Source organism: Phyllopteryx taeniolatus, chromosome 17, assembly GCF_024500385.1.
Source record: "Phyllopteryx taeniolatus isolate TA_2022b chromosome 17, UOR_Ptae_1.2, whole genome shotgun sequence".
Taxonomy (NCBI): domain Eukaryota; kingdom Metazoa; phylum Chordata; class Actinopteri; order Syngnathiformes; family Syngnathidae; genus Phyllopteryx; species Phyllopteryx taeniolatus.
Window position 1 is genome coordinate 3,807,435 of NC_084518.1, and position 24,857 is coordinate 3,832,291.

Below are 24,857 nucleotides of genomic sequence, written 5' to 3' on the forward strand. Positions count from 1 at the left end.
CACTTAGGTCCAGTCAGGTCCACTCTCCTCCTTGAGACCTCAAAAATGTTCTACTGGGGGAATACACATACTCCCCAAAAATTGTAGAAGATAATCCCGGAAGAGTGGAGGGTGTTACCTCTGCAAAAAAAATCAAATGCAGCACGTGTTTTGCCTCTGTATGACAACTCAGCCCTTTGTTCCTCTCAGCTATTTGGACAGAGTGCAAATAGGAGGTGGACGAATGCAGTCTGTGAACATATAAAGTGATAAACGAACTCCATAGCCAAACTCAAGAAACCCCACAAACGTCGTGGACCTTCTAACACCAAGCCTGTGCCTTTTGTAAATATAAAGAAGAAAAACCTCCGGGCCACCCGATTTAGATTATGGCTCCATCATATAAAATGAATCATCAAATAGAAAAGAGAGGTCCACTTACACACATGCTGAGGCCAACCCCCCCCCCCCCCCCCCAAAAAAAAAGCTCTCCAAGCTCTCAAACTAAAGCACTGCTGGAGATTTTGACTCAGGTGTTTTGTATTGAGCTACTGCTGGGATGTCCTGCTGACTCAAGGATAGAGATGATTACATTTATTCAATACATGTCAAGGCACTTTTATATGGAGCAGGTTTAGGATCCTGCCCCTTGAAGAGAACCAACAGAACCCCACCGAGCAAGAACAACTCCTGTCTTTGTGTAGAAACCTATAAGTCATTGTTAGGCGGGCATCCTCTTCGACTGGCTGGCTTGACAACAATACACACAATAGCCGTACCGCTGATAGTCGGATAGCGAAAATATGCATCACCATTGTAGTCGCAGACATCGCCACCGTGTGAATAAAGCAACATTTACTATATTGCTTGTTTTGGCTGTTGTGCCGTTGAGATTTGATTCCAATCTCATATTGGCAGATGGAGAAATACTTTGACATAACTCGTCAAATATTTTACACATTAAGGGCTTTCGTATAATATACAATATACATACAATATTACTTGTGCTTCGGGCTCAAACTCGCCCTTTAAATCCCGATTCAATATACGTGTTGACAGTAACAAATGACTTCCGAACGAATTGTTACTCCTTGTATTATTCCGAAATAAAGACAGCATAGTCCAAGAAATACAGTATATGTTTGAAAACTATCTATTGAACCAGAATACCCTGGCATATTTTGGCTGCTGCTTCTCTTTTCTGAATAGTTTTTCTTTTTACGTTAAATTGGCTTACTTTAACCAGGATCCCTTGCCGTACTGCGGCCAAAGGCAAAAACCCGGGTTGGTTTTGTGCCTGTTGGTGCCGTAAATCCTCGCTGCCTGAGACCTGCCAACAAAAAGTTACAATCAGGTCACTTCCACTTCACAAAAATGTACATCTGTGTCAATTTCCTTAGGTTTACAACATCCTCATTAGTATGGACTATTTTGGTAAGTGCCGGAGAGCTCTAGCATTATGTTATTGATTTTGTATATTTTTAAAATCATTTGTATACATCCGTGGGAATAGCAGATTTTGCTTCATATTGAGTTTTCAATAAAGTGTTAACAATGGGGGTGCGAGTTAATGTCACAACAAACAGTACGAATATGGAATGAAAATGTCATTCATCTTCAAAGTTTTTTTTTGCTGCCATCTACTGGAAATCATTTGCATTTGAGGATTTGAGTGTCTGTAATACAGTATTTTCAGGTTGTCAGATTTGCTTCAAATGTCAGAATTTAGCAGTAAATTCCAATATCGTGCCAGATGTACACCGTCCGGTTGACACGTATCGCTTCTACTCTTCGTGACCGAGTTTCGGCGAGTGTTGTCGGAAGTAGCCGAACCTTGCCGACCACGTCCGGAAATGACCGAGTTGAGCCGAGCAGTGGCGGTGGTCGACGCTCGAGGCGTTCCCGCCCGCCGGACGCTTGTTGTGTTTTGGTTAGCCGCCGGGCGGACGAGTGGCTCACGCTTTCTCGGTTGTAGCCGACCGGTCTAGGCTGTTATGGCTCGCCCATGAGGCGGGGTGCGGGGTGGGCTTGTGTTTTCTGTGTAAACACCGGGCCAAGCGCTGTGAGGCCATGGCGGGTGTCTTCGACATCGACTTGGACCCACCGGATGAGAATGTGTCGGACGACGAACTCGAAGACGGGGTATAAACACTCCAGTACGCGTTAGCATTGATGCTAACGGCGGATTTACGCTCAAATGTTTAGCAGCGACGTCGACTTGCTAATACGAGGGAGGGCGGCATCCATTATCGGACATGGTCCTCGCCCTGCGTTTCCCGCGAATTCCTGCATTCCAGCGAAATACGCCAAAAACGTAATTTTACATCATTTCCTCGATTTAAAGAGACGGTACACTCCATAGCGTCGTCACATGGGTTTCTTTGCGCATTTGGATTAGTTTTCAGCCAGTCTTCGCCACACGGGGTCTCTGCGTGGGACCGGAGAGCGCATACAGTTGTAAATACACGATGTACAGCGGGAGAACCGTCTTTACAACGGTAGAAAATTGGTTAACGGGTGCCGACGACATTGCTACCGAGAGCAGCAAATTTACTGTCATTTCAAAGGTTATTTTTGTTTATTCTGTGCTACTGTCCGATAAAGGAACTGGCCGCAGGCGTCTGTGATTGTTTACTCTTGACCAGTGGTTCTCAAACTTTTCACACCAATTGAGTGACCAACATTAAAATAAAGTAACGTAGTAGGCCTACGTGTTCATAAAAACAATTGAAGTGTATTATTCCAAGCCACTGTAACAATATGCACAGTTGGAATATGGAGGAAAATTAAAAAAACCTACTTGCATCATGGTTTTATTTGAAAGCTTAAATGAAATTTGTGCTTAAATATAGTTTTTCAAATGCAAACAGTTATAAAGTCAGAAAATGTACTACACATAAAAAGTAAAACATGTACTTTATATATATATATATAAAAAGTTGAAACAGGTTGTATGCATACCGACAAGCTTCATTTGTTGATTCTTTCGCGTACCAGTAGGGGGCGCCTGCATATACCACTAGTGGTACTCGTACCACGCTTTGAGAATCACTGCTCTAGACAAGCACTGTATGGGGGCGACACGGGTAGCGTAACTTGTCTATTTGGCATTATTGATGCGAGACGTGTGGATGTTACGTCCAAGTTTGTTTATGAGCAACAAACGAAACACATTCACACACAGAAGAAGACAGAAGCTATACCGTATGTCTATTTAACTCGTCCACAACGAGGTTAATGACTTATTTAGCAAAATATTGTAACCGGAACGAAACAAAGCTAGAATCTATTTTGATTGTTGAATTATTTTTCTTGGTGCCCAGTAACATCTTCAAGCTACAATATTGTAATGCTCAATATGCAAAGGCTTATTCAGGCTACACAAAAACAGAAGAAAGAATACAAAAAAGTCATGCGGAAAAAAAACATGAAATGTTTTATGCAGGGGAACCGTAGTCATACAATTCCAAGAAAAAAGTCGTAATTGTGCGAGAATAAAGTTATAATTTGAATTCGAAAGTCATAATATGAGATAAGAAATGCATAAAAAGACGGCATCATCTGGGAAAAAATAACATTTTAAATGAAAACAAGTTGTAATATGAAACAAAATAGGCAATTTTACGTGGAAAAGGGGCATGCAATGAAAGTTCAAATACTATGAGAAATAAAATCATAAAACTACGAGCATAAACGTATAATACCTGCATCAATCTGAGGACAGTGGTTAAGTATAAATTTGACGAAAAATGAAATCTGTTGTCAACATAATCATCATGATGACCTACAACACGACATTACAACACTAATGTTGATATTTTCGTAAGGGTTTGCTGTTTCCCTTGTTTTCAGGGCGAGATCGGTGAATATATGGACCAATGCAGTGACTTTGACTTGTGAGTATCAACTGTTTGGTGCAAAAGGGAACGTGGCAATCTGGACAACGGAAGCTGATCAAGCATTTTACTGTCTTGAATGTTTACTGTTATGTGCTTTTGCATTTACAATGTAAAATACTTTGTTAGAAGCAATACCCTTGACTTGTGAACATTTGTTCACATGAATGTAATGACCATTTGATAGCCAGGCAATTGCAGCGTGGAGCACTGCTTTACCTATGTGCAAGGAATGCCCGCGGTTGAATCCTAACACACTCTACAACTCATTCTAACACCCCAGCGGTAATTTGCCCTTAATTTCTTTCTCCCTCTTTTTTCTTTGACCAGCAACATAGATGACTGCGAGAAGTTTGAGATTTCCGAGAACAGCGTGAACAAGGGAACTGAGCAGATCAGGCCTGAGTGCTTTGAGCTGCTGAAGGTTCTGGGAAAGGGGGGCTACGGAAAGGTGAACACTTTCGTACATCTCTTTCATTAAGGCAATGGAAATTGTGCCTCACTCCTCAATGCCGCGGGTCATTGAGCTGTTCCAATCCAAATACACACTGACTGGTCACCTCTTGGGCTACATGAGGAAGTCAAAATATTACACACAACTCGCTATATGATGCAAAACGGTTCTACATCCACTATAATTGATATCTTTTTAAATGAAGTCCTCTCTGATATTGTCAATCAAAACATTGTTATCGTTATCTCTTGTCTTAGAGCTTATTGTAGAGATTATGCAACTGATAAAAATGTAGGAAATAATGCAATGTGGACAGCATTCCCCATTATATTCACGGTTCATAATTCACAAATGTGCCTGTTTTTTTGGGATGACCTATCCTCAGTTAGCAAAACTCACCTACCGGTATCTGCTATCTTTATGCTGAGGCCAAAGCCTCAGTCTAATATAAAAATATAGTGTTGCTTTGGCATCATCTTGGGACCTAGGAACCATGTTGAAGTGGTGGGAAGAGCTTCATTTAGTCAGGCCGTAGCCTTGTCGAATAGAAAAAGTAGATTGCCTGTAGAGGGAATTATGATATAACATTTTCAGGACGGGGCATCAATTACTCCCGGAATAGCAGGGGTGCAATCAATTAATTCATTGTAGGCTCAAACTTTCTCTGTCTATACAGAACATTTTGTGAAAACGTTTTACATTAACTGTCATATATGTACACGGAGAGGTTACCTAGGGTTTAATAAAACAAAAAGAAAAAGGTTAAACTAGTTACGAATTGAAGACAGCCTGACAAACCTATAAAAGTGTGTACCCCGCCTCCTGCCCGATGATAGCTGGGATGGGCTCCAGCACGCCCGCGACCCGCGTGAGGAGAAGCGGCTCAGAAAATGGATGCATGATATTTGATTAAATATCGTTAGTCATATTGTCAGTCAGTCTGTCATGCTGTGAATGATGGTCATCATCATCCATTTCCTCGTTGCCGTCACTCGTACGCTTCTGCGGTGGCGTCACAAGTCAACAGAAAAAGCCCGAAGAAAAAGTGAAACACTTTCGCTGCTCACTCAGCTGAAGCCTCATGAGATTGATCGTGTTTTGTTTGAAGTATTTTTGTTTTGTCAGGTTTTTCAGGTTCGGAAGGTATCAGGTGCCACCTCCGGGAAGATATTTGCAATGAAAGTTTTGAAAAAGGTGAGTACAAATCATTTTTGTTCGTCATTCAGGTTTGCTGTCGGTATCCTTTTTATGATTGAGCCCATCGTGAGCACTACTGCCTCCTAGTGTAGCAGTGTCATAGGGGTAGCATTATGTGAGGAAGCACAAGCAGCCCTTATTTGTGGAGAATTAGCTCCCTTAATTACGTATCGGTTAAAGCCCAATGCCGCCTAATCATGTATAGTGTTTCACATGTGCCACAATGTGTCCTTTTTCTGTCCTGGTGACAGACTGGTGCATTCACTCGTGAAGCCACATGCGAGGAGCCGACCACCCAAAGTAACTGCAGAAGGCTTTTTTTTTTTTTCTCCTCATGAAACCTCATAGTGGCTTTTATGCTCCGCTTGGCCTCTTAGCTTCAGCTGACACTAAACGATTGCCTGACTTGCTACATTCCCAGAAGCTTGAGGTTTTGGATAATGATGTGTTTATTGGCTTAATGAGGCTTCACTCTTGCTCTCACGCTGGGTGTCTGATTCCAGCGCTGTCACTGATGCGGAGACTTTAACACAATTCTAACGGGGCTAAAGGTATCGCCTGAATACTAATTGTGTCTTGCCTCCTGTGTTTTTCCACCCTTTTTGTCAGGCCATGATTGTTCGCAACGCAAAGGACACAGCGCACACCAAAGCCGAGAGGAACATTCTGGAAGAAGTGAAGCATCCTTTCATAGTGGATCTTATATATGCCTTCCAGACAGGAGGAAAGTTGTACCTCATCCTGGAGTATCTCAGCGGTGAGCATTGTGATCAACATGCGCCTATGAGCGTCGTCAGCTTGTCCCCCCCTCAATGACATCATTGATGTAATCCATTTTACATGACTCAGGATGAGGTGGTGAAGTGTTTTTTTTTTTTTTTTCTTACGTGAATGCGTTGGACTGCGCTGACTGCAGGTGGGGAGCTTTTTATGCAACTGGAGAGAGAAGGCATCTTTATGGAAGACACAGCCTGGTGAGTTTCATGCGTTAGGCTACTCGGTTAAGCTCGAAGTCGACCCATTTACTGTTTGTTCCCATCGGGAGGAATGACAGAGATAATTGAACTGCATTCTTGGTTGGACGTGCATGCAATATTTCAATATGTGTAATTTTTTGGCCAATCACATTATGCCCAATATGCTGTTTTGTATTACAGTATGCAACTGTATCGGGGGTCCATATAACATTTCGAGGTTATGAACGGCATATAATGAACTAGTTTATACAGTGCTGTGAGAATGCGTTATTACGCAGCACCAAGGCGGCATGCTCAGTTACCACCGTACATGTTGTAGTTTTTTTTGAAAAATATTTATGGCCCGGAAGTGTTTTTAATATCATACATGCAAATCAGTCGCCTTTCAGCGAAATTCGCCGTTTTGAGCTCAAAATAGGCCATTTACGTGACTCGTATATATCCGAGGAGTTTTTCCTGGGGGAGCGGGAGGGGCGCGGGGGCGTCGCTGACGTCATAGGCTGTTTCGTACTCCTTGAACGTCCATTCCGCACATCCACCATCTACACACAGATGCAATTGTGTATATTACTCAGCAGCGGACTAATATGCGGCCCGATGTTCCGCTTGCGCGCTCGGAACTTACTGTGGGTAAGTCACAGGAGTTGACGAGACCAGAAAAAAAACATCCGGCGATTCGCTGTTAAGAAGTAACGGTAGTTTTACTCCGTTGCAATGATGTAAATGTCGCTCGCTACTTTTATTTATCAATTATTGATTATTTATCAACTATTTCGCGCGAGAGACTACGACTTCGACTTCCGCACAGAATGAAGTCACTTCAAATTCAGAAATGGCCTAATTTCAGCTGAAAAGTTCCAGTGCTCGCTTGGCTTTGAGAAACACACACAAAAAAAAAGTAAGAAAGAAAGTTGTTGTAGTCAGTCACATTTTTTTTGAGCAAGTAGATAAAATAAAAAGAAATGTGATAACTAAATGAAGAAGTAAACACAAATATATCATTGTTTGCAAAATCAATGTTAGTCCTGTGAACAGCAGAACATAAATATTGTTGTATGTCAAATGACGTTTAGAAAAATGCAATCCCACGTGAGATGTGATCGTCTAGACGAGAGAAATGTCTCATACTTCGAGAGTCAGTCCGATTTTGACCACCGATCCCTAAAATGTTGATGTTCCCAAAAGAAGGTCTTAATTATGCTTAAAAATGATCAAATGGCACAGCATAACTATAAGCATCCATCCATTCTCAACACCGCTTATTCTGTTCAGGGGGCACGGGGCGCCGGAGCCTATCCCAGCTGACTTCGGGCGAAAGGCGGCCTACGCCCTGAACTGGTCGCCAGTCAGTCGCAGGGCAGATATAGACAGGGACAACCATTCGCACTCACATTCACACCGTCACTGAGTGGGAACCATAAACAACATGGCTATATATTTTTTGGATAACTTTTTCAGGAATTTGACAAATTTGTAATTAGTCTGCAATCACGTTAAAAATGTTTCACATTTATGTTATATAGCAGACCAAACTGTCATTACAAAATGTCTTAATATTGTGATAAAAAAAATTGAGCCCCAATCGAACACCCCCGTAGTCATATTTATTGAATGAGAGGTTTTAAAATTGATCAGTGTTCTTTATACCTTCCCTAAACCTGCACATTCTATGAAGGTAGCATCTTGTCTTCTTCTGTTTGACAGTTTTTACTTGGCTGAAATTTCAATGGCACTGGGTCACTTGCACCAGAAAGGCATCATCTACAGAGACCTGAAGCCTGAAAACATCATGCTCAACAACAACGGTACACAAACCTCATGTCTCTTTTTCACGCACGGTCAAAATACATATTATTGTGTGACTGCTGAAGCAACCGTTCACGTGCCGAACGTGTTATTTCCCACTTAATATTCTTCAGCTTCACTTTTTAATCATATCTAAAGCATTTATTTTCAACAACTTTAGAATAAAAATAATGCAAAGCTGCCATTTGGGAAGGATAGCTCACTTTTCTCACCCCACAAACTCATCAATTCCGATATACTGGACAGAGACGCATCACCACCGAGTATTTACTAAATGTCCAATTACAGTGATTGAAATATGTACATGATAGCTTTGCTGTTCTGTTGTTCTATTCTAATTTATTTGCAGCTATTTTAACAAGGCTACAACAGTTCTTAACATTCGCATGCAAAGGGGAATGTGATTTGTACTTTCAGGGCATGTGAAGTTGACGGACTTTGGCCTGTGTAAAGAGTCCATCCACGATGGGACGGTCACCCACACCTTCTGCGGTACCATCGAGTACATGTGCGTCTTGAGCATCTCACCATGCAGGCTAAGGACCAAGCGGTACAGTTGAGTTCAGTTTATCCACAGAATGGTTCTGAACAGGTCAACTCTGATCAGGCCCGCATATCTGCTGTGGGCTTTGTAAGCGGGATGCTGCATCAGATAGATAGATAGATAGATAGAAAGATAGGGACCTTTTCCAATTGAACTGCAATAAAATGAGTACTCTGCTGAACTGAACCAAATTGTACCGTTTGGTGGAATTGAGGCTTACACCCTCTTGTGGAACAGCTGCTATACCATCTTAACCACCCCGCTCTACTTCGTTAGGGCTCCAGAGATCCTCATGAGGAGCGGACATAACAGGGCAGTGGACTGGTGGAGCCTGGGGGCTCTCATGTACGACATGCTGACAGGAGCAGTAAGTACACGCCGTCGCCTCCGCTTTCTGCTGAGTCAGCTAAACTGTGGCCTGAGCTGTTTTCCTGTTCTCCCGCAGCCTCCTTTCACTGGCGAAAATCGTAAGAAGACCATCGACAAAATTCTAAAATGCAAACTCAGCCTTCCACCTTACCTCACTCAAGAAGCCAGGGACCTCCTCAAAAAGGTGTACCGCAATGCTCCTCCCCTCCACCGCCAGCCTCATGCTGCACAGTTTGCGTCTGCCGTACTGACATTTTTTTCTTCTCTCAGCTTTTAAAGCGAAGTGCCTCGGTGCGACTTGGGGCAGGCCCAAATGACGCTGCGGAGGTCCAGGTAATTTTTTTAAAGATGCATCAGAGGTCCAGCTTGCATTTTACAGGGGATGCTCTGTTTGCGACGGTACTGACGTACGGATTCAAGTTTCAGGGTTGCAAATGGCGAGCAATGAACTACAGTAGTTCGTGCAGTCAGTTGAGAGCACATCGTCACACGGCACAAGCAGCCATGCTCTGTCACTGTCCTACCTACTCTTTATCATTTGTTCATTTATGGCCTAAAAGTGCTTTTTTTTTTATACAGGTATATACTGTAATTCTTCCTTAAATGCTGTTAATGTAGGTTAGCGATAGAGTCCAGTACAGTGCGTTTTCACTTCAGGGTTAGATCACTGCTGTAGGAACGGAACGCTGTCTTATACTGAGCACTTTCAGACAGAACTCGCCCGAGCAGGACATTCCTCGTGTATATGTACACGTTCAAACGGCTGACTTAGCTTCCCGCAAACAGATCATTCGATGAGCGGTGATGTCAGGACAAGCGTCCGGTGGGATCTATGTACTTGCCGAACAGTGACGGCGAAAAAGGCGTTGGGAGTGAGTCTCTTGACCTCCTTCGAACGCAGGGGCGAGCAAAGTATGTCCGTGGGCCACAGACGCTCAGCTGCATTCTTGAATCTGCTCCATTGAGCATTTGCATCCTGTAATATTTGTTGCATTAAGTTAGCCATTTTTTTTTACAAAACAAAAATGTGATCAACTCTTGGCACATCATTTCCCGGGTTGCCCAAATAAGGCTCTGTCTTTTCTGGTTTTGATAAATAGATTTTTCTTAACACATACTCAGCTGTTTACTCGAGACGATGAATACACGGCTGTCATACTGCGTGAAACCGAAAAAGGGCAAACCGTATTCTCCTCAACGGATACGACGTCAGAGCGTTACGTGCAAAATAATTCATTTATAGTATTGAATAATTGTAAAATCATTTATAATAGAAAAGTGTTGTGTACATTGAATTTTTTTGGTAGTAATAAAAGGAACCAATATTTGTAAATATGACTAAACTTAGGTTGAGGCAGAATTAGCTCTCACTTCGTGGTGGCGTGAATGTGAGCGTGAACGGTTGCCTGTCTATACACTGCGATTGACTTGCGACCATTTTCGTGTATCGTCTGCCTTTCGACCATTTCCAGGATAAGCAGTACAGAAAATGGATGGGTGGATTGACAATTTGACATACATATTTAACATTTTTGGGGGATTATTTGATGAAATAATTGCGTACTTAATTGTAAATAATACAGTGGAAACATAATAATAAATTATTTGATGATTACATTTTTTTACACTTTTTTCCCGCCTCACCTACAAATGATCTGGCCTGTCTGTCAGTTTTAAAAAAAAAAATCTTAACGTGGCCCTTGAGCACAAAAGCTTGCCCACCCCTCCACTATCCCCTTAAACTGCCCATTGATTCGTCAATCCAGTTCCTATGCCGCTTGTCCTCATTGGGGTTGGGGGCTGAGCTGGAGCCAATACCAGCTGACTCTGGGCAAGAGGCGGGCTACACTGCTTGCTCGTCAGTTGCAGATTTTATTATTATCAATTATTTATGGCTTTATTTAAGTCTTGTAATTTGGCAGACTCACGGCAATCAAAGCAGGCACGTATGAACGGGATGTTCTTGTCGTTTCCTCCAGGCACACCCTTTCTTCCGCCATACCAACTGGGAGGAGCTCCTAGCACGCCGAGTGGAGCCTCCATTCAAACCTTTCCTGGTGAGTTCATCCGGCATACAGCGCCGTGGTCCCTGACCCGAACCCAAGAACAATCAACTTCACTGAGCCGCTTACTTTGGCAGCAATCGGCCGATGACGTCAGCCAGTTTGACTCCAAGTTCACCAGCCAGCCTCCGGTGGACAGCCCGGACGACTCCATGCTCAGCGAGAGCGCCAATCAAGTCTTCCTGGTATGGCTTTGTTGTCTCACTCTTGCTTCATTACTGTTTTTGTCAAATGATCTGTGCAATTATTCACTTCAAATTATGTCTAAATGGGCCTAGTGGCCACCGTGGAGTAGGGTAGCACGTCTGCCTTACGTTTGAGAGGTTTTACAGGTTTTTGCATTTTCTACCAATGCTTGCATGGGTTTTCGCCTACACTTTGCGAAAACGTGCATGTTCGGTAGGGGTTGGAACTACCCGACTAATCGACTTTACTACTCCACAATGGAAGCAGAGTTGCTTGCTGCAACAGAAAAGTGCACTGAATGAAATTAGTTTGTCACCTTAATTGATTGAAATTGCCTTCAATTTCTGAATGGGCAGCTTTTCCAAGTGCTCCCTCACTTAGGGGATTATGGGGGAGAAAAGCCAGGCTCGAGCTGGATTTTGAAACATTTTTCAGCCCACACTACCGAAATGGAAGGCGAGAGAGTTATTCCACCGTACGCAAAGAGGTCTGTGATTATTTGCAAATACCACAAAAGCTCACCAGGCAGAATGGCTGCTGTGGTGGGCCCAGAACGACGACCGGTTTCTTTGTTTGACAAAGCTGTGAAACTGTTACCGGGCTATTCGAGCGGCAACATTTTTTTTCCTGGATGGAAATAAAATAACACAACAGCGGGTGAGTACTTCACCCAGCCCCCGTCCATACACTTTTTGCATGTTTGGCAAAAATTCGCTCTCTTGATAATGTAGATAAAAAACTTTGTTCATCTGACACCAGAGGGTGGCAGAACTTTATCTGTCTGGTGCGTTTTGTCTCCTGCTCCAACATGGGTTCCAAATCCTTATCCTCACTAGGGTCCCCGGGCGTGCTGGAGCCTATCCCAGCTATATTCGGCTCACCCTGAACTGGTCTCCAGCCAATCGCAGGACACATAGAAACAAAGAACCATTCACACTCACATTCATACCTACGGACAATTTAGAGTCCTCAATTAACCTACCGTGCAGACAAGTAGATACGGTCCACAAAATGTTTGCGATACTGCGAGGCTGCAGTAGAGGTACCACGACACAGTGGAGGAACACTGTATTCACACATTTGAGGTACACATTTGAAGTACACTGTAGTACTTAATGTTTTAAGGGGAGAAGGTGTGTCATCTGCATACAAATATAGTGTACAACCTGTGGATGTTTTTCCATTTTTCAACAAGTTTGTTTGACCAGAATCCGGTAATTGGTGCCATCTGGTTAAAAGAGTCCTCTTCCTGTAAGCTTCCCTCACTGTTGCGCCACATTGCTGGGATTCAGCTGACAGTGTGTTTTATTGCTCGTCGCAGGGTTTCACATATGTGGCTCCGTCGGTCCTGGAAAACGTCAAGGAGAAGTTCTCGTTCGAGCCAAAGGTCCGCTCGCCTCGCAAGTTCCCCGGAAGCCCGAGGACGCCTGTGAGGTGACCACAAATTTGCTTTTCCCCCTTTTGGACACAATCTTCACCCCAGTGAATGTTATTTCTTTAAATTTGCATAATACATATATGTAGAGAGAGAAAAATGTGTTTTTTTTCCCCTTCTTGATTTGCTTTATTTCTCTATTATTTTTTTCTCATTTAAAAAAAGAAGTGGTTCTTTTAAATTTGACCATGTAAATTTGACTAACAAAAGTCTGCTAGCTTGATGCAAATAAATATTACGACACGCCATAGATAGGCTTATGGAAATGAGCATTGCACATATAACAATACTCATAGGCATGTATTGTCTCGCCTCTGCGGGAACAACAGCAACAACTAAAAAGATGGTGGAAAATAACTGTTTTTTTTTTTTTAAATGAAACTCCTGAATTCACTACAACATAGTTCATACCAAGATGCCACAAAAGGGCAGCAAAGTCCTACTTTATCAACATGAAGCTCCTCAATTCGCTTCAACATAGTTCCTTGGCACCAAGATGGCGGCCAATATTTTTTATTGCTTTGGCCTGAGCACAAAAACACAGAATAGGACTCTTTCAGCGAATAAAGAGGAAATTCAACGTTGTAATGTTCCAAAATAACAGCAGCTTCTTTCCCGTGTCGCAGCCCGGTGAAGTTCGCACGGGGCGACTGTTGGCCACGGGGACCCTCCGCGGAACAACCCATGGAGGTGTCCACAATGGAGCAAATGGACACGAGCAGCAGCAGCAGCGGCGCATCGGAAGCCTCGGCAGCCTCGGCGCCGCTTCCCATCAGGCGGCTGTCCAGCACGAGCGCGCCGCTCTACAAAAAACAAGCCTACCCGATGAACTCCAAACGACCGGAACACCTCCGGATGAACCTATGACGCTCAGACACTTCCTTTTGCTTCTTGTCCTCTTGGACAAATAATTGGGCCGTCACTGTTAACGTCATCACCAGCTCTTCCGTCTCTTGGTCTCTCTCCAAAATCTTCAGCGGTGCTTTTGGGGAGAGTCACCGACCGCTTTGCTTATTGGCCGTTGGTTTGGTTTCACGGTGCTCTTCTTTCCTCAACTTCGGACTGTTTTGCTATCCACAATGAACATGGGGTGAAAAAAGTCACACTGTTCACCTTTCACTTTGTGTTGAATGTAAAAAGACTCTAAAAGTATGAAATGCCGTAGAGGCCAAAAATAACATTTACCTCTCACATAAACCCCAAAAAACTCAGAAAAAACTGCAGCATTCCAAAAAAAAATCACACTCACCAAAAATCTCTCATGAACACCACAAAACCTCTCATTCTCCTGAAGAAAACTCATATAAAACCAAGAAACCTCTCACACTAACCAAAACTATTTTCATACATTAAACCTTAGTCACACCAAAACCCTCTCACATTCACACAAAAAAAACCCACCAAAATAACTAAAAAAGCTTAGTCACACCAAAAACCCTCTCACATTCGCTAAAAAAAAAAAACTCATACGCACTAAAATTCTCTCTCTCACACACACAAAAAAAATCGGGAAAGGACTTTTGGTGAATAAGACATAACTTTTATGATGTTTGAGTTTTGGGGGAATTTTTGGGCACGTGTGAGAGGTTTTTTGGTGTGAGTGAGAGGTACAGTGGCGTAAGAAAGTGTTTGCCCCCTTCCTGATATCTGATTTCTCACACATTAAAGGTTTCCCATCACCAAACAGATTAAACTATTAGTCAACGACAACACGAGTAAACACAAAAAGCAGGAAAGGGGCATTCACCTTTTTATTTTGGTGAGGGTGAGAGGTTTTCTGGAGTGTGCAAGAGCATTTTTGATATGTGAGGTTTTTTTTGGGTGCACATGACAGGTATTTTGATGAGTGTGAGAGGAAACTTACTATTGACCTACAGTATTTGGCACCTCAAATTAAAGCCTTTACATTTCTACATTGAATGTTGAATGTCAGTTCAGAATGACATGAATCTTGAGTCTTTGTGGACTCAAACCAACATTAATACTCGGTTGAGTGTAAAACCTTTAACTGCTGCTGTACGAGCCTCTGGATTGAAGCCACTGAATGCGTTTTATTTTATTTTTTGTGACGCTTATTAATGAGTTTTTGAACGGCTCGAATCATGTCCTCTGAAACGTGGGAACCAAAATCTCTTGTTTCAGTGAACCAAATGCTTTATACTTTCTCTAAAAGGTTTCAAACGATGGATCGGTGTTAAATTTTCTTCCATCAGCATTGTTAAAGCATCAACTTTTAATTTGTTCGCGTGCTCATTTTAGGGCCATTGGCTCACACTATGCAAACTACTTTGTATTTATTGTCTCGTCTTATACAGACAGCATTAGAGTAATTTCAAAAGAAACTGTAATGATATACATGCTCATTATGATTTTATTCACACAAAATTGGTCAAACAGCACCGAGAAATGCAGCTTTTTCTTTTTATAGTCAGCGGCTCACATCTTCCAGTATTTAACTTTGTGTGGCATTCTATTCTCTATTTTTTTTTTTTTATTATTTTATTTTCAAGTATATAATGTATATTACTGTTCTCACCTGAAACTTGAACTTTTTGCTATGCTGGAAGAAACGAGCAGCATACAAAAGCAGTGTGGATGAAACCGTGTGCGTGCGCGCGCTTGTTTTTAGTTGCATTTACTAGTTAGCGATTGATGTGAAGTGATTTTGTTTTTTTTATTTTTGGTTCAGGATCACTAGTATCTGATTACATGCAATGTCCAAAAATGTAAGCCTCCATGGAGATGTTTGGCAAACTATCCTCTATGTTGAGAATTGCTTTTAATCACTGTTGGGCAGTGAGAAGAAATGAGTCTGTAAAGTTAGTGAATGTTACATCTGCTTCTGATGTTTTTTTTAAATTTTTTTTAAGTATGTTAGCTTGTCAATAATAATGAAATGTCATTTGGCTCAGTGTGTTCTTTGACATCCCTAGAAAGGTTTTACACCACCACCTCGCGGTATCTTTTGGCACAGTATCAAATAATCCCACATGAAGACAATAATTTTGAGTTCATTAGATAAAACACATCAATCCTTCAAATGCAAAATTTTATTCGGATAATTCATGGAGTGAAATGGACAAAAACAGTTGATCTATTTCATTACATAAAATATATCTAGTTCTTTGGGCATGTTTTTTTTACTTTTTTTTTTTTACAAGAAAGCTACATCGCCTCTGTAAAAATATTCAAAAACTTGTAAAATCTTGCGAGCTGTGCTGCAGCAATTTTTTGATACAAACTAGAAAAATAGCGACTGATAGCACCAGCTTACATATACACCGTGCCTGTCCATCATCACCTGATACAGGCTGCTGTGAGTTTGTGGAACCTCTTCCAAAGGCATTGCAGTGTGCAATTTGCCTGCAGTTCCAAATCAGCTTGAAGAGAAGATGAAGACGCGTCACCAGCAATCACTCAGGTCAGAGGTACGTGCACATCTGCTTACCTCCAACTCACATCATTAGATCAAATGTAGAGCTGGATAAGACTTTACAATTATCTCTTGAAAACTGTTACCCAGGAAATGGTTGAAAAAATATTTTCTTGTATTTACATTCAAAGAATACTTTGGAACAACAACATGCAGCCCCGAGGAAAAATATAGTACAATGCAACACAAACGTGAACAAAATGGAGGGGGTAAAATAATTGAGGATTTAATATAGGGTAAGCTATCATTTGAATTTAAAGACCCTGTAAAGTGAAGTCAGAGATTTGTTTCTAAACACATTTTACGATTGAATAGAATTGCTAAAAACCTGCAAAGACAGAGAAATATATCGTACTTCACTCAATTGTGGTGATACAGCGTTAAACCTTTATGCCATTTCAGTTTTCCAGATTTTTGGGGAGTGGCTAAAACAGTGCCGCATAATGCTTTTTGGAGTTCGGCATGAGTCACCCTTCCCCATTTATATAAGAACTTGATTCGTTTGCATCAACAGTTAGATGGTGCCATTGCGACATGCAGCCAACTATGCCTGCACCCCAAAAAATACGTCAGCTGGCGTGGATGCATGAGAGTGCTGCGTTGTTGGCCAAGAGTGCATTCGAGTCATGGGAGAGAAGGCGGAAGAATGAGGTAACATCATCTGAGACCCGAGAGAACGGCTTGATTTTTCATGATTTTGAAGCCTCATTTCATATACTTGGTAATATTTTTAATCACTCAAATGTGGCAGGGGTGTTCACACTGTCTGGTGTATATATGACATGTATCTTCACTTTACAGGGACTTTAACGACAGTGAGAGGCCCCAGAAATGAACAGTGTTGAACAAGTTGGACAATCAAGCAAGGTGACATTCATGAAAGCTCCCAAATGTGTGTGATCAGTAAATCTGCAGGTGCGGGGATGTGGCTCCATCTCTCCACTCGTACACCTTCTCTGTGATGACGGTGCGGCAGAGGGGGCAGCTCTTCTCCCGGTTAAACCACAGAGCGATGCATTCGTCACAGAATATGTGCTGCGCAGTGAGAGACGTTCGTTTGACGCGTCTGCGTGCGGCTAAATGATAGAAATGATGATGAATTTACCTGACAGATGAGCGCTTGAGGCTCCCTGTACTCGCCCTGACAGATGGGACACACGTCTCCGGCCTCCGCGCACTGGCTCCTCGTGGCTGCTGTCCCTGTATGCTAAAAAGTAACAAAAACACGCTATTCAGTACAATCGGCACTTTGGACGAGAGGCGAGCTCGTTCGCCAGTCTTTCCGAAAACATCCCGTTGAAAGCCTTGCAAAGGCGAGGTACCGGGGGTGCACCAACTCGCTCAACTGACCTCGCTCTTTAGAAAGATCCTGGCGGTTTTCAGTAAAGACGTCCACTGCCCATACAGTCCTAAAAGCTGCACGGAAATAAAGAATACAGAACATATCCGAAGATGATGATGTAATATAGTCACTGGATTTGAGAAGCCTCGTACCTTCAGTATAAGGTAGAGCAGAGCCAGCAAAACCCCCACAGTGAGCGCCGGGGCGCCGTCGGCCTCCCGGTAGGTGACAAGGTAGCGGAACCAGAGCGGCGCGGGGGCTACGGCCTGGTAAACCTGAGCCAATTCCTCGCTCAGCAGCAGCCAGCGTCCCTGCACATAATCGTTACATGTATAGTAGCAGACAATTTATTATTATTTTTTTTAATACAGCATTTAAGAATTGAGTAGGTCAAGAAGCACACTCCTCATATGTATATATAAGAAAACTAACTGAACCCCACATAAGCAAGCACTTGGCCATAGAGGCACGGGGAAAAGCTCCCTCTAAGGAAGAAACCTCATGCGGAACCCACGCTCTGTGGGGCGACCGTCTGCCTCGGAGAGTTGGGTTCAGGTAGAGTAGAGCAGGACGGGCAACTTAAACGATGGAGGGCGCCACAATTGTTCATTAGTGCTACAAGGGGGCCACATCGGACTGCATACTTCCTAACCTGATGTATGACAAAAACGCCATTTTAAATAAGGGCAAAGTGTGTATGACAGTTTTTTTATTGAACCAATGTACATCACAGTTGCAAATGCACATATATAAAAGATCCACTCTTCAAGGTTTGAAAGCCATGGGATGTAACATTGTGTCTACGCTGCCTCAGGAAATGTGAAATATGAATTAAAATCATCCACACATTCCTGAGTTGCAGACTTTTTTTCTGCAGAGAGGCCTGAAATCTGGTCATTCGAATTTCTCGAGGTCGCTAGTGAAGATCTCCGCCTACCTGAGCCAGCGCTGTCAACATAACAAACAGGTGTGCTTCACGGAAGTGAGACTTGGGGCTTCTACACAGAGGCAACCAATCAGAGGGAAGGGGGCGGTCTTAGCCAATGATGGTCAAAGCGGATACAAAACTGGATCAAACAGAAGTAAGAGTCAGAGGGGCCTTTTTTTTGGACGTACGTATGACAAAACTAAAGTGTTTTTTGGAATTGACACTTTTATACTAAGTCCATGTTAGAGAGTCACTCTATGGTTTGTTGAATGTGTGTCTTATTTACCCGTCAGGTTACATTTATGTTGCCGTCCATTTTCATGAAACCCTGACTGTGACAGTATTTAATATTGAAAAAAAATGATTTGTTTTATATCGTGATTGGTGAATATATATCGATAGACTGATGTGGGGGAAAAAAAACCCATCGTGATAGGATTTTTTTTCCCATATTGCCCATCCCTACTCTGTAGTGTACTGTATCTTGCTGTACCCTTTAGGTACTTTGCCACTGCATTGCCGAATGGGGGAAAAGGTTTTCGGGATCAGCCATTTTGATGTCCTTCAAAACGTTTGACGACAGAACCACAAAGATACGCTAAACCTGGATGGAAACAGCAGAATACAATTCCATGCATCCTTTTCCATAGCACTTGTCCTCATTCGGACTGCAGGCGAACTGGAGCCCATCCCAGCTGACTTTTTTTTTTTACATTTCAAAACCAATCAGTTTCTCTCACCTGTACTCTGTAATTGACCAGGGAAGCAGGCAGCAGCAAGAGAAGGCACTTGATCCCCATACAGAGGAATTTTATGATGAAGTTGGTGATGCCAACTGCCCACAGGACCTCCCAGAATCCCAGAGGCTCAATAATTGGACTGAGGAATAAAAGGCTTGAGGGCGATAATGGCACATGAAAAACAGTTCAAACAGTTACTGTTCATGTTTTAACATGAGCATCCACTGCTCACACAGATGTTTGCTGAATCGAAAACCGAGACATTACCAGTTGTAAAGTGCCTGAGGGAGAAAGGTGTAGTAAAGCAGGAGCGTGGAGGAGACCAGGAGCAGCAGCAGCCACACACAATGCAGCTTTGCATGTCGATCCTGAGGGTGGTCAAATACAGAATGCACCCCAGCTCAATCAAGGTTGGGAACCACTGCTTTGGGATACGATGCATAATACGACCTTGAGTATAATGCGCACCCCCGAAATTGACTGTAAAAATGAGGAAAACCCTTCTTCCTATGTATAAGGCACACCCATGACTTCCATTGACGTTTAGATGAAATAAATGTTCGTGGGGATCCTTCCTTAATTTGTTTTCCGAATCAATTCTGATCAGTATTAATATTAATACTAATGCTTACTTGTTCTTAAATAATGAATGTAATATTGTGGCGCACCCTAGTGTTTAGTTTTAACAGTGGCTTTATGAAGGTATTTTCCAACTCCCACGTGACCATTGGCACATCAGCCGGCTTGCACAACGTACTGAAAGCTAGAGAGCTCAAGTGTCCGGATAACACGTTGACTTGTGGTGCAAGATAAGAAAAAAAAATTGTAAATAAAACACACATAAACTCAATTAAAATTCACATTATTACAGCTACTTATGGTATTAGGGAACTAACTGACATAAAACAGTAAGTGTGTTTATCCCCCATCTGCAGCTTATGTTGTGTCTTAACTTCTTTTTATTATTATCTGGCACCGGGAGTAAATGTGTTATCAGGGCACATTACCTCTCTAGCTTTCAGTACGTTGTGCGAGCCGAATGATATGCCACTGGTCGCGTGGGAGGTGGAAAATATATCCGGAAAGCCGCAGTGTCAAAACTAAACACTAGGGTGCATTAGAGCAGTGATTCCCAACCAGTGTGCCGTGGTACATTAGTGTTGAGCGCTTTTCCAGTGTGCCATGGGAAATTATCAAATTTTACTTAATTACTCAAAAAATTATTTACAAGAAATAATTGATCTTTGTTCATCTAATTATGTCAGTGAGCCATAGTGACAGACAGAACAAATAAATGCTCTTCGATAAGATGTCAGGAAGTACATAAAGTAATTAACGTATCCACTTTTTGTTTGTTGGTGTGCCGTGAGATTTTTCAATTGTAAAATATGAGCCTTGGCTCCATAAAGGTTGGAAATCACTGCATTAGAGCATAAACACTTAAATACAATATAGGAGCAGATGCATTACAGCATTGTAAATATGAACCGAAATAATAAAAACAAGAATTCACAAGATTTAAAACTAATTAATGGCTGTTCTAAAACACTACTCCTGTACCTCATTTCACTGCGAAGGAATTTCCTAACTTTTCCTATCCCTGTATGTATAATGCGTACGATTGCTTTTCAAAATTTTGGGGGGAGAAAATGCGCATTATACACAAGAAGTTACAGTAGCTCTTTTTGCAATTTTCCCGCTCGTACCTGAAGAAACACGTGCGTTTGGATGCTTTTATTCACATACAGAAAAGTTGTGAAGAGGCCAACACCAACTGCGAGTCCTGGTGAAAGAGGAGAATCCATTACACTAGTTGACTGGATATGAATGTCTGTTCAATGTATAGCTGGATTAGCACAGCATGGTTTAAGCGGCACAATTCAGATGTCCATCATGGCAGCATAAATAGAAGAAAAAAATGTGGATACAAACCTGATATGAATGTTCTATTTATACCTTTCCATGAATTCACCTTCAATTCCCAGTTAAGTTTCATTGCAAGCTTCCATTTTGGAATATTTCCAAAATTGCTCTGTCCCATGGAAATGTACTAGAAATTTTGCAGAAATTTTGCAGAAATTTTTCAACCCTTTGCAATCTTAATCGGGTAAAGTGGGAATTGGACACTTGGACCTGAAGTCTAAATCCAGCCTATGAGTCTGTTTACACTCACCTAGTGCATGCTGGATGACCAGTTTAGCGCTCAATATGACAAGAAAAGGAAGACTCTTTTGGAGCCAGCGAAACAGGCAGCGTAGCTCCGACAGTGAGGTACTGGGCTCTCCGGAGTCCGGGTCGCCGGAGTCGGTCGAGTCGGGCTCGGAAGCGGGGTGTCGCTGCCAACGAGAGTGTCCGTGGGAATGGGAGTGGCTGTGGGAGTTGACTCTGGATCTCCTAGCAGAGGCACCTCTGCTGGATTCGCCCAGTGCGCCGCCACTCATGGATACGCGCACCTCATTGGTGTCGGGGTGGGCAGCGGCCGCAGCACCGGAGGGCGTCGTCCCGGTGGGAAGCTCTGCTTGCAGAGTAAGGGATAAACCATTTCTCGCATGAGTGGCCTCTTGGCTGGAATTAGGCTGCATGACAGTCGGAGACTCCCTCACTTTCACAGCTCTTCTGTACACAAAAGATAAACCTTCATAACTTCGACTGGCAAGTGCCAACTAGCTCAACTCATTAGAAGCTGAGCAAACGACTTCCTGTTGAACAGCATTGTCCTCTCTTGGATGCCCAACACAGATGACATACATTAGTCTAACTGTTGAATGGGACGTATTACGGAAAATGTACTTGCTTGTACCTGAACATTTGGGTCTCTGGAATGTCCACCCACACGTGAAGTGTAAAATTAAACGACCGAGTAAATCTTTAGCTATCTGCCTATTTCTGAAAATGGGCGCGTAAGAGAGCCCACATGCACTTCCGCTGTTAACTGTTAGCCAGTCCACATGTATGAATGTGCTTATTAAGTTTTACTTCAATAAAGTGTTTGAAAGTGCACTTATAGCTATGTCTATCCTTGATCACTTGCAGGGGCCTTACAATACATTCTAACTAGGCTGGTAGGTTATATTAAATTAGCTAACAATGTTTACATTATCTTGTGTCAACGATCATAAACGTGCTGTTGTGTAAACCAGTTCTGCTTTGCAGGATTGACATTATTTTTTAGGTGTGAAATAATCCCAAACTTTGGACAATCTCTCCCGGCAGTAGAGGTGTGAGATGAGGGCTAGCTTGCTTGCATGAGAGAACCCTTTAAAAACTGGCTGATTTCAGCAAGACAAGAGCAGGGTGTGTTAAGTGACTTATAATTTTTACTCAGAGTATTTTGATAAATGCATGTCACAGACGTGTTATCCTTTAAAGACAATGGAAGTATAATGGTCGCGTTGTCCTATAATTACTGTAGGTTTGACTATCCCAGAGAAGGTCTGAAAACAGAACTTTGTGCTCTTAATCACTGCCAGCCTTCCCAGTTAACATGGACATTTGACTTCTAAAGCCGTCAATGGCAGTGAATGAACAGATACAATCACACATAATCTAGCTCATTTCAATTGAGCTCCTGAGCACCAGTTACGAAGACGCATAATTAATATTCTTGATACATACACCAACTTTAGTCAGGAAAATAAAAAAATAAAAGATAGAAAAATTCTCCCGAGTTACGAGAGTTGACGACAGGGAAGTGTCGTTAGCATTAGCTCGCAGCTCTTTTCTCTCAGGCCACTTGAGCAGCTTCGAGCGCGTCCGCTCACCTGTCATTCTGCAAGCGCAGTTTCATGGTAACCGTTTAGTCGCCATTTAACGCCAAACGTCCAAAAACGCCAAACGAAAGAAAAGCAAAAAGCAAAACACTTAAGCTGTGGACTTTCCAGCTCAGCCATAAACCCAGAGATGACGTGACAGCAAGCTTCCTCTGATGGTGGAGCTGGAGTGTTTTGGTGTCAAGTGCTGCACTACCGCCACCTAGCGTTTCATTCCCAGATTCATTTCATCAGTGCAGCTCTGACTCGAGAGAAGCGCAACACGTTCGACCAGCTCTTTTGTTCCAAATTTGGATGAATCCTGCTATGCGCTGCAGTGACGTTCAAGGAACACATTGTGTTTCCAAGAAGGGACGTTCAAGAACAATTGATTTTTATTTTTTAGTATTTTTGTGTAACGTTTTTGTGTGACTTTTCGTATAACTCGGGAATCATTGAGGACGAGAGAACGATTGCCATAAAAATAGAGTACATACACTTGGGAGATTATTATTATTATTTTCTTCTGTTTTCTTTTTTTTTTATATCCAACATACCAGAGTAAATCACATTTTGAAAAAAAAAAACAGTTTGCAAGCGTCTCTTCGTTGGGCAGCATTCTCCTTCTCCAGCAGGGGGCGCTTTATGATAACAACAGGAAAAGCAGCTCACAAGATCACAAATTGAAATGACATCTCGAGCTTCAATCTCTGATGCTAAATTGAAACACAAAGACTAATGCAGGCCTATTATGTCACTATGCAGAACGAAACGCGAGCTGGGATTTTGTTCATTCTCATTTGCTGCTAATTAGCTCGCACAAAAGATCTGAACATTTCGGTGAATGAATGCCATCAAAAGTGGCGACAAGTGAAATAAGACCCCCGCAGTACACAGGTGCTGAATGTGAAGAAAGTCTTTGATAATGACCTTTGCCTAACCGCGCTCTGCCCCTCTTCTCTATGCATCAGGCCCTGAAGCCATATAAACAGTTTTTTGGGTTTGTCAGTCCAAAGGCATTCCTGCACACTTCAGTTGGCCTCCTTTTCTCTTTCATCTCCGTAGACAGATTCTCTCTCTCAGGGAGAGCGAGAGAGCGAGAGCGAGAGAAACGCCTCTGCTCACTTGTCAATGTTTGCGGGCTGGATTGAGGTCGTTTCCCAGTATTTGTTTCCTCCTCGCTATCCCATTACTGCTCATATCTTGTGACTCTGAATGGGGGGCGTGCTCGCCGTCAGCCTAAAGCTCATGACCTGAAACATTTGGTTCACTGTCACCATGTCAATCGCATACCTTCAAGGGAGTCCATTGAATATTCAGGGTAATGGCGTGCAATAGCAACCGAGGTTGGTCATTTAGAGCTCTCTAATGTTCTGTTCTCTGAAACTCTCCTCCCCTAAATAAAAGCACCTGCCAGCTGGGAAAGCAGTGTTAACAAGGCCTCGGACGGAACTCGAACATATGGAGAAAGCGTTCCTTTAAAGGGGCATCGCAACGTTTTCTATTGGCCGCATGCTGTGTCTCAACGGAGCCGCTTCTGTTCCCGAACACCACGGGCCGTTCCTAATAAATCCCGAGCAGCGACAGCAGCCGGTCTGCATTCTTCAGGAGCCAGCACTTCCACTAAATCTGCCCCCGAGATGGAGCAGCGAGGGCAGGGAGCATGATGGACGGGCAAAATGTTGCAATTGCTCGCGTTCTTGTAAGACCTGGCTGTATGCATGCAGACGCAGCTTTTGGTTACCTGCCCCATTTTGAA

At 42.7% G+C, this 24,857-nt stretch overlaps 2 protein-coding genes across 12 annotated transcripts in view; one reads left to right on the top strand and one right to left on the bottom strand.

The window, feature by feature from the left end:
• Positions 1 to 15,808, top strand: part of rps6kb1a (ribosomal protein S6 kinase b, polypeptide 1a) — a 76,199-nt gene extending 60,391 nt beyond the window's left edge. For 3 of the 9 annotated variants that reach the window (XM_061752652.1, XM_061752656.1, XM_061752657.1), the window contains 14 exons: positions 3,832 to 3,875; positions 4,206 to 4,326; positions 5,455 to 5,523; positions 6,136 to 6,283; positions 6,443 to 6,500; positions 8,208 to 8,308; positions 8,727 to 8,859; positions 9,130 to 9,220; positions 9,299 to 9,406; positions 9,493 to 9,555; positions 11,202 to 11,279; positions 11,363 to 11,470; positions 12,793 to 12,905; positions 13,533 to 15,808. In XM_061752652.1, the coding sequence (XP_061608636.1) occupies positions 3,832 to 3,875; positions 4,206 to 4,326; positions 5,455 to 5,523; positions 6,136 to 6,283; positions 6,443 to 6,500; positions 8,208 to 8,308; positions 8,727 to 8,859; positions 9,130 to 9,220; positions 9,299 to 9,406; positions 9,493 to 9,555; positions 11,202 to 11,279; positions 11,363 to 11,470; positions 12,793 to 12,905; positions 13,533 to 13,773 (1,476 nt within the window). In that variant the 3' untranslated portion in view covers positions 13,774 to 15,808. Of the gene's footprint in view, positions 1 to 1,838; positions 2,294 to 3,831; positions 3,876 to 4,205; positions 4,327 to 5,454; positions 5,524 to 5,777; positions 5,827 to 6,135; positions 6,284 to 6,442; positions 6,501 to 8,207; positions 8,309 to 8,726; positions 8,860 to 9,129; positions 9,221 to 9,298; positions 9,407 to 9,492; positions 9,556 to 11,201; positions 11,280 to 11,362; positions 11,471 to 12,792; positions 12,906 to 13,532 lie in introns of those variants that run through there. The other 6 variants (XM_061752651.1, XM_061752658.1, XM_061752654.1 and 3 more) reach the window with 6 other exon arrangements.
• A 133-nt stretch (positions 15,809 to 15,941) lies between these two features.
• Positions 15,942 to 23,306, bottom strand: rnft1 (ring finger protein, transmembrane 1). 3 transcript variants are annotated; one of them, XM_061752661.1, is made up of 9 exons: positions 23,111 to 23,306; positions 21,523 to 21,962; positions 21,056 to 21,132; positions 19,617 to 19,717; positions 19,350 to 19,503; positions 17,834 to 17,992; positions 17,690 to 17,755; positions 17,445 to 17,546; positions 15,942 to 17,374 (listed from the first exon to the last, which is right to left on the bottom strand). In XM_061752661.1, exons 1-9 carry the CDS (start codon positions 23,134 to 23,136, stop codon positions 17,240 to 17,242), a joined length of 1,260 nt encoding a protein of 419 aa, XP_061608645.1. In that variant the 5' UTR covers positions 23,137 to 23,306; the 3' UTR covers positions 15,942 to 17,239. The 3 variants fall into 3 exon arrangements, with proteins under 3 accessions (XP_061608645.1, XP_061608644.1, XP_061608646.1); XM_061752660.1 differs by having other exon boundaries at positions 21,523 to 21,965; positions 23,111 to 23,305; XM_061752662.1 differs by having other exon boundaries at positions 21,523 to 21,864; positions 23,111 to 23,300.
• Positions 23,307 to 24,857: the final 1,551 nt, after the last annotated feature.

Excerpts from the sequence above, each read along its gene's own strand:
- rnft1 (XM_061752660.1), bottom strand. The coding sequence starts at position 23,136 with ATGAAACTGCGCTTGCAGAATGACAG. Across the intron at positions 19,504-19,616 it reads CCTCAGGCACTTTACAACTG|CCTTTTATTCCTCAGTCCAA; the intron begins GTAATGTCTCGG and ends ATCGCCCTCAAG. Across the intron at positions 17,993-19,349 it reads TGGTCAATTACAGAGTACAG|GGACGCTGGCTGCTGCTGAG; the intron begins GTGAGAGAAACT and ends GATTATGTGCAG.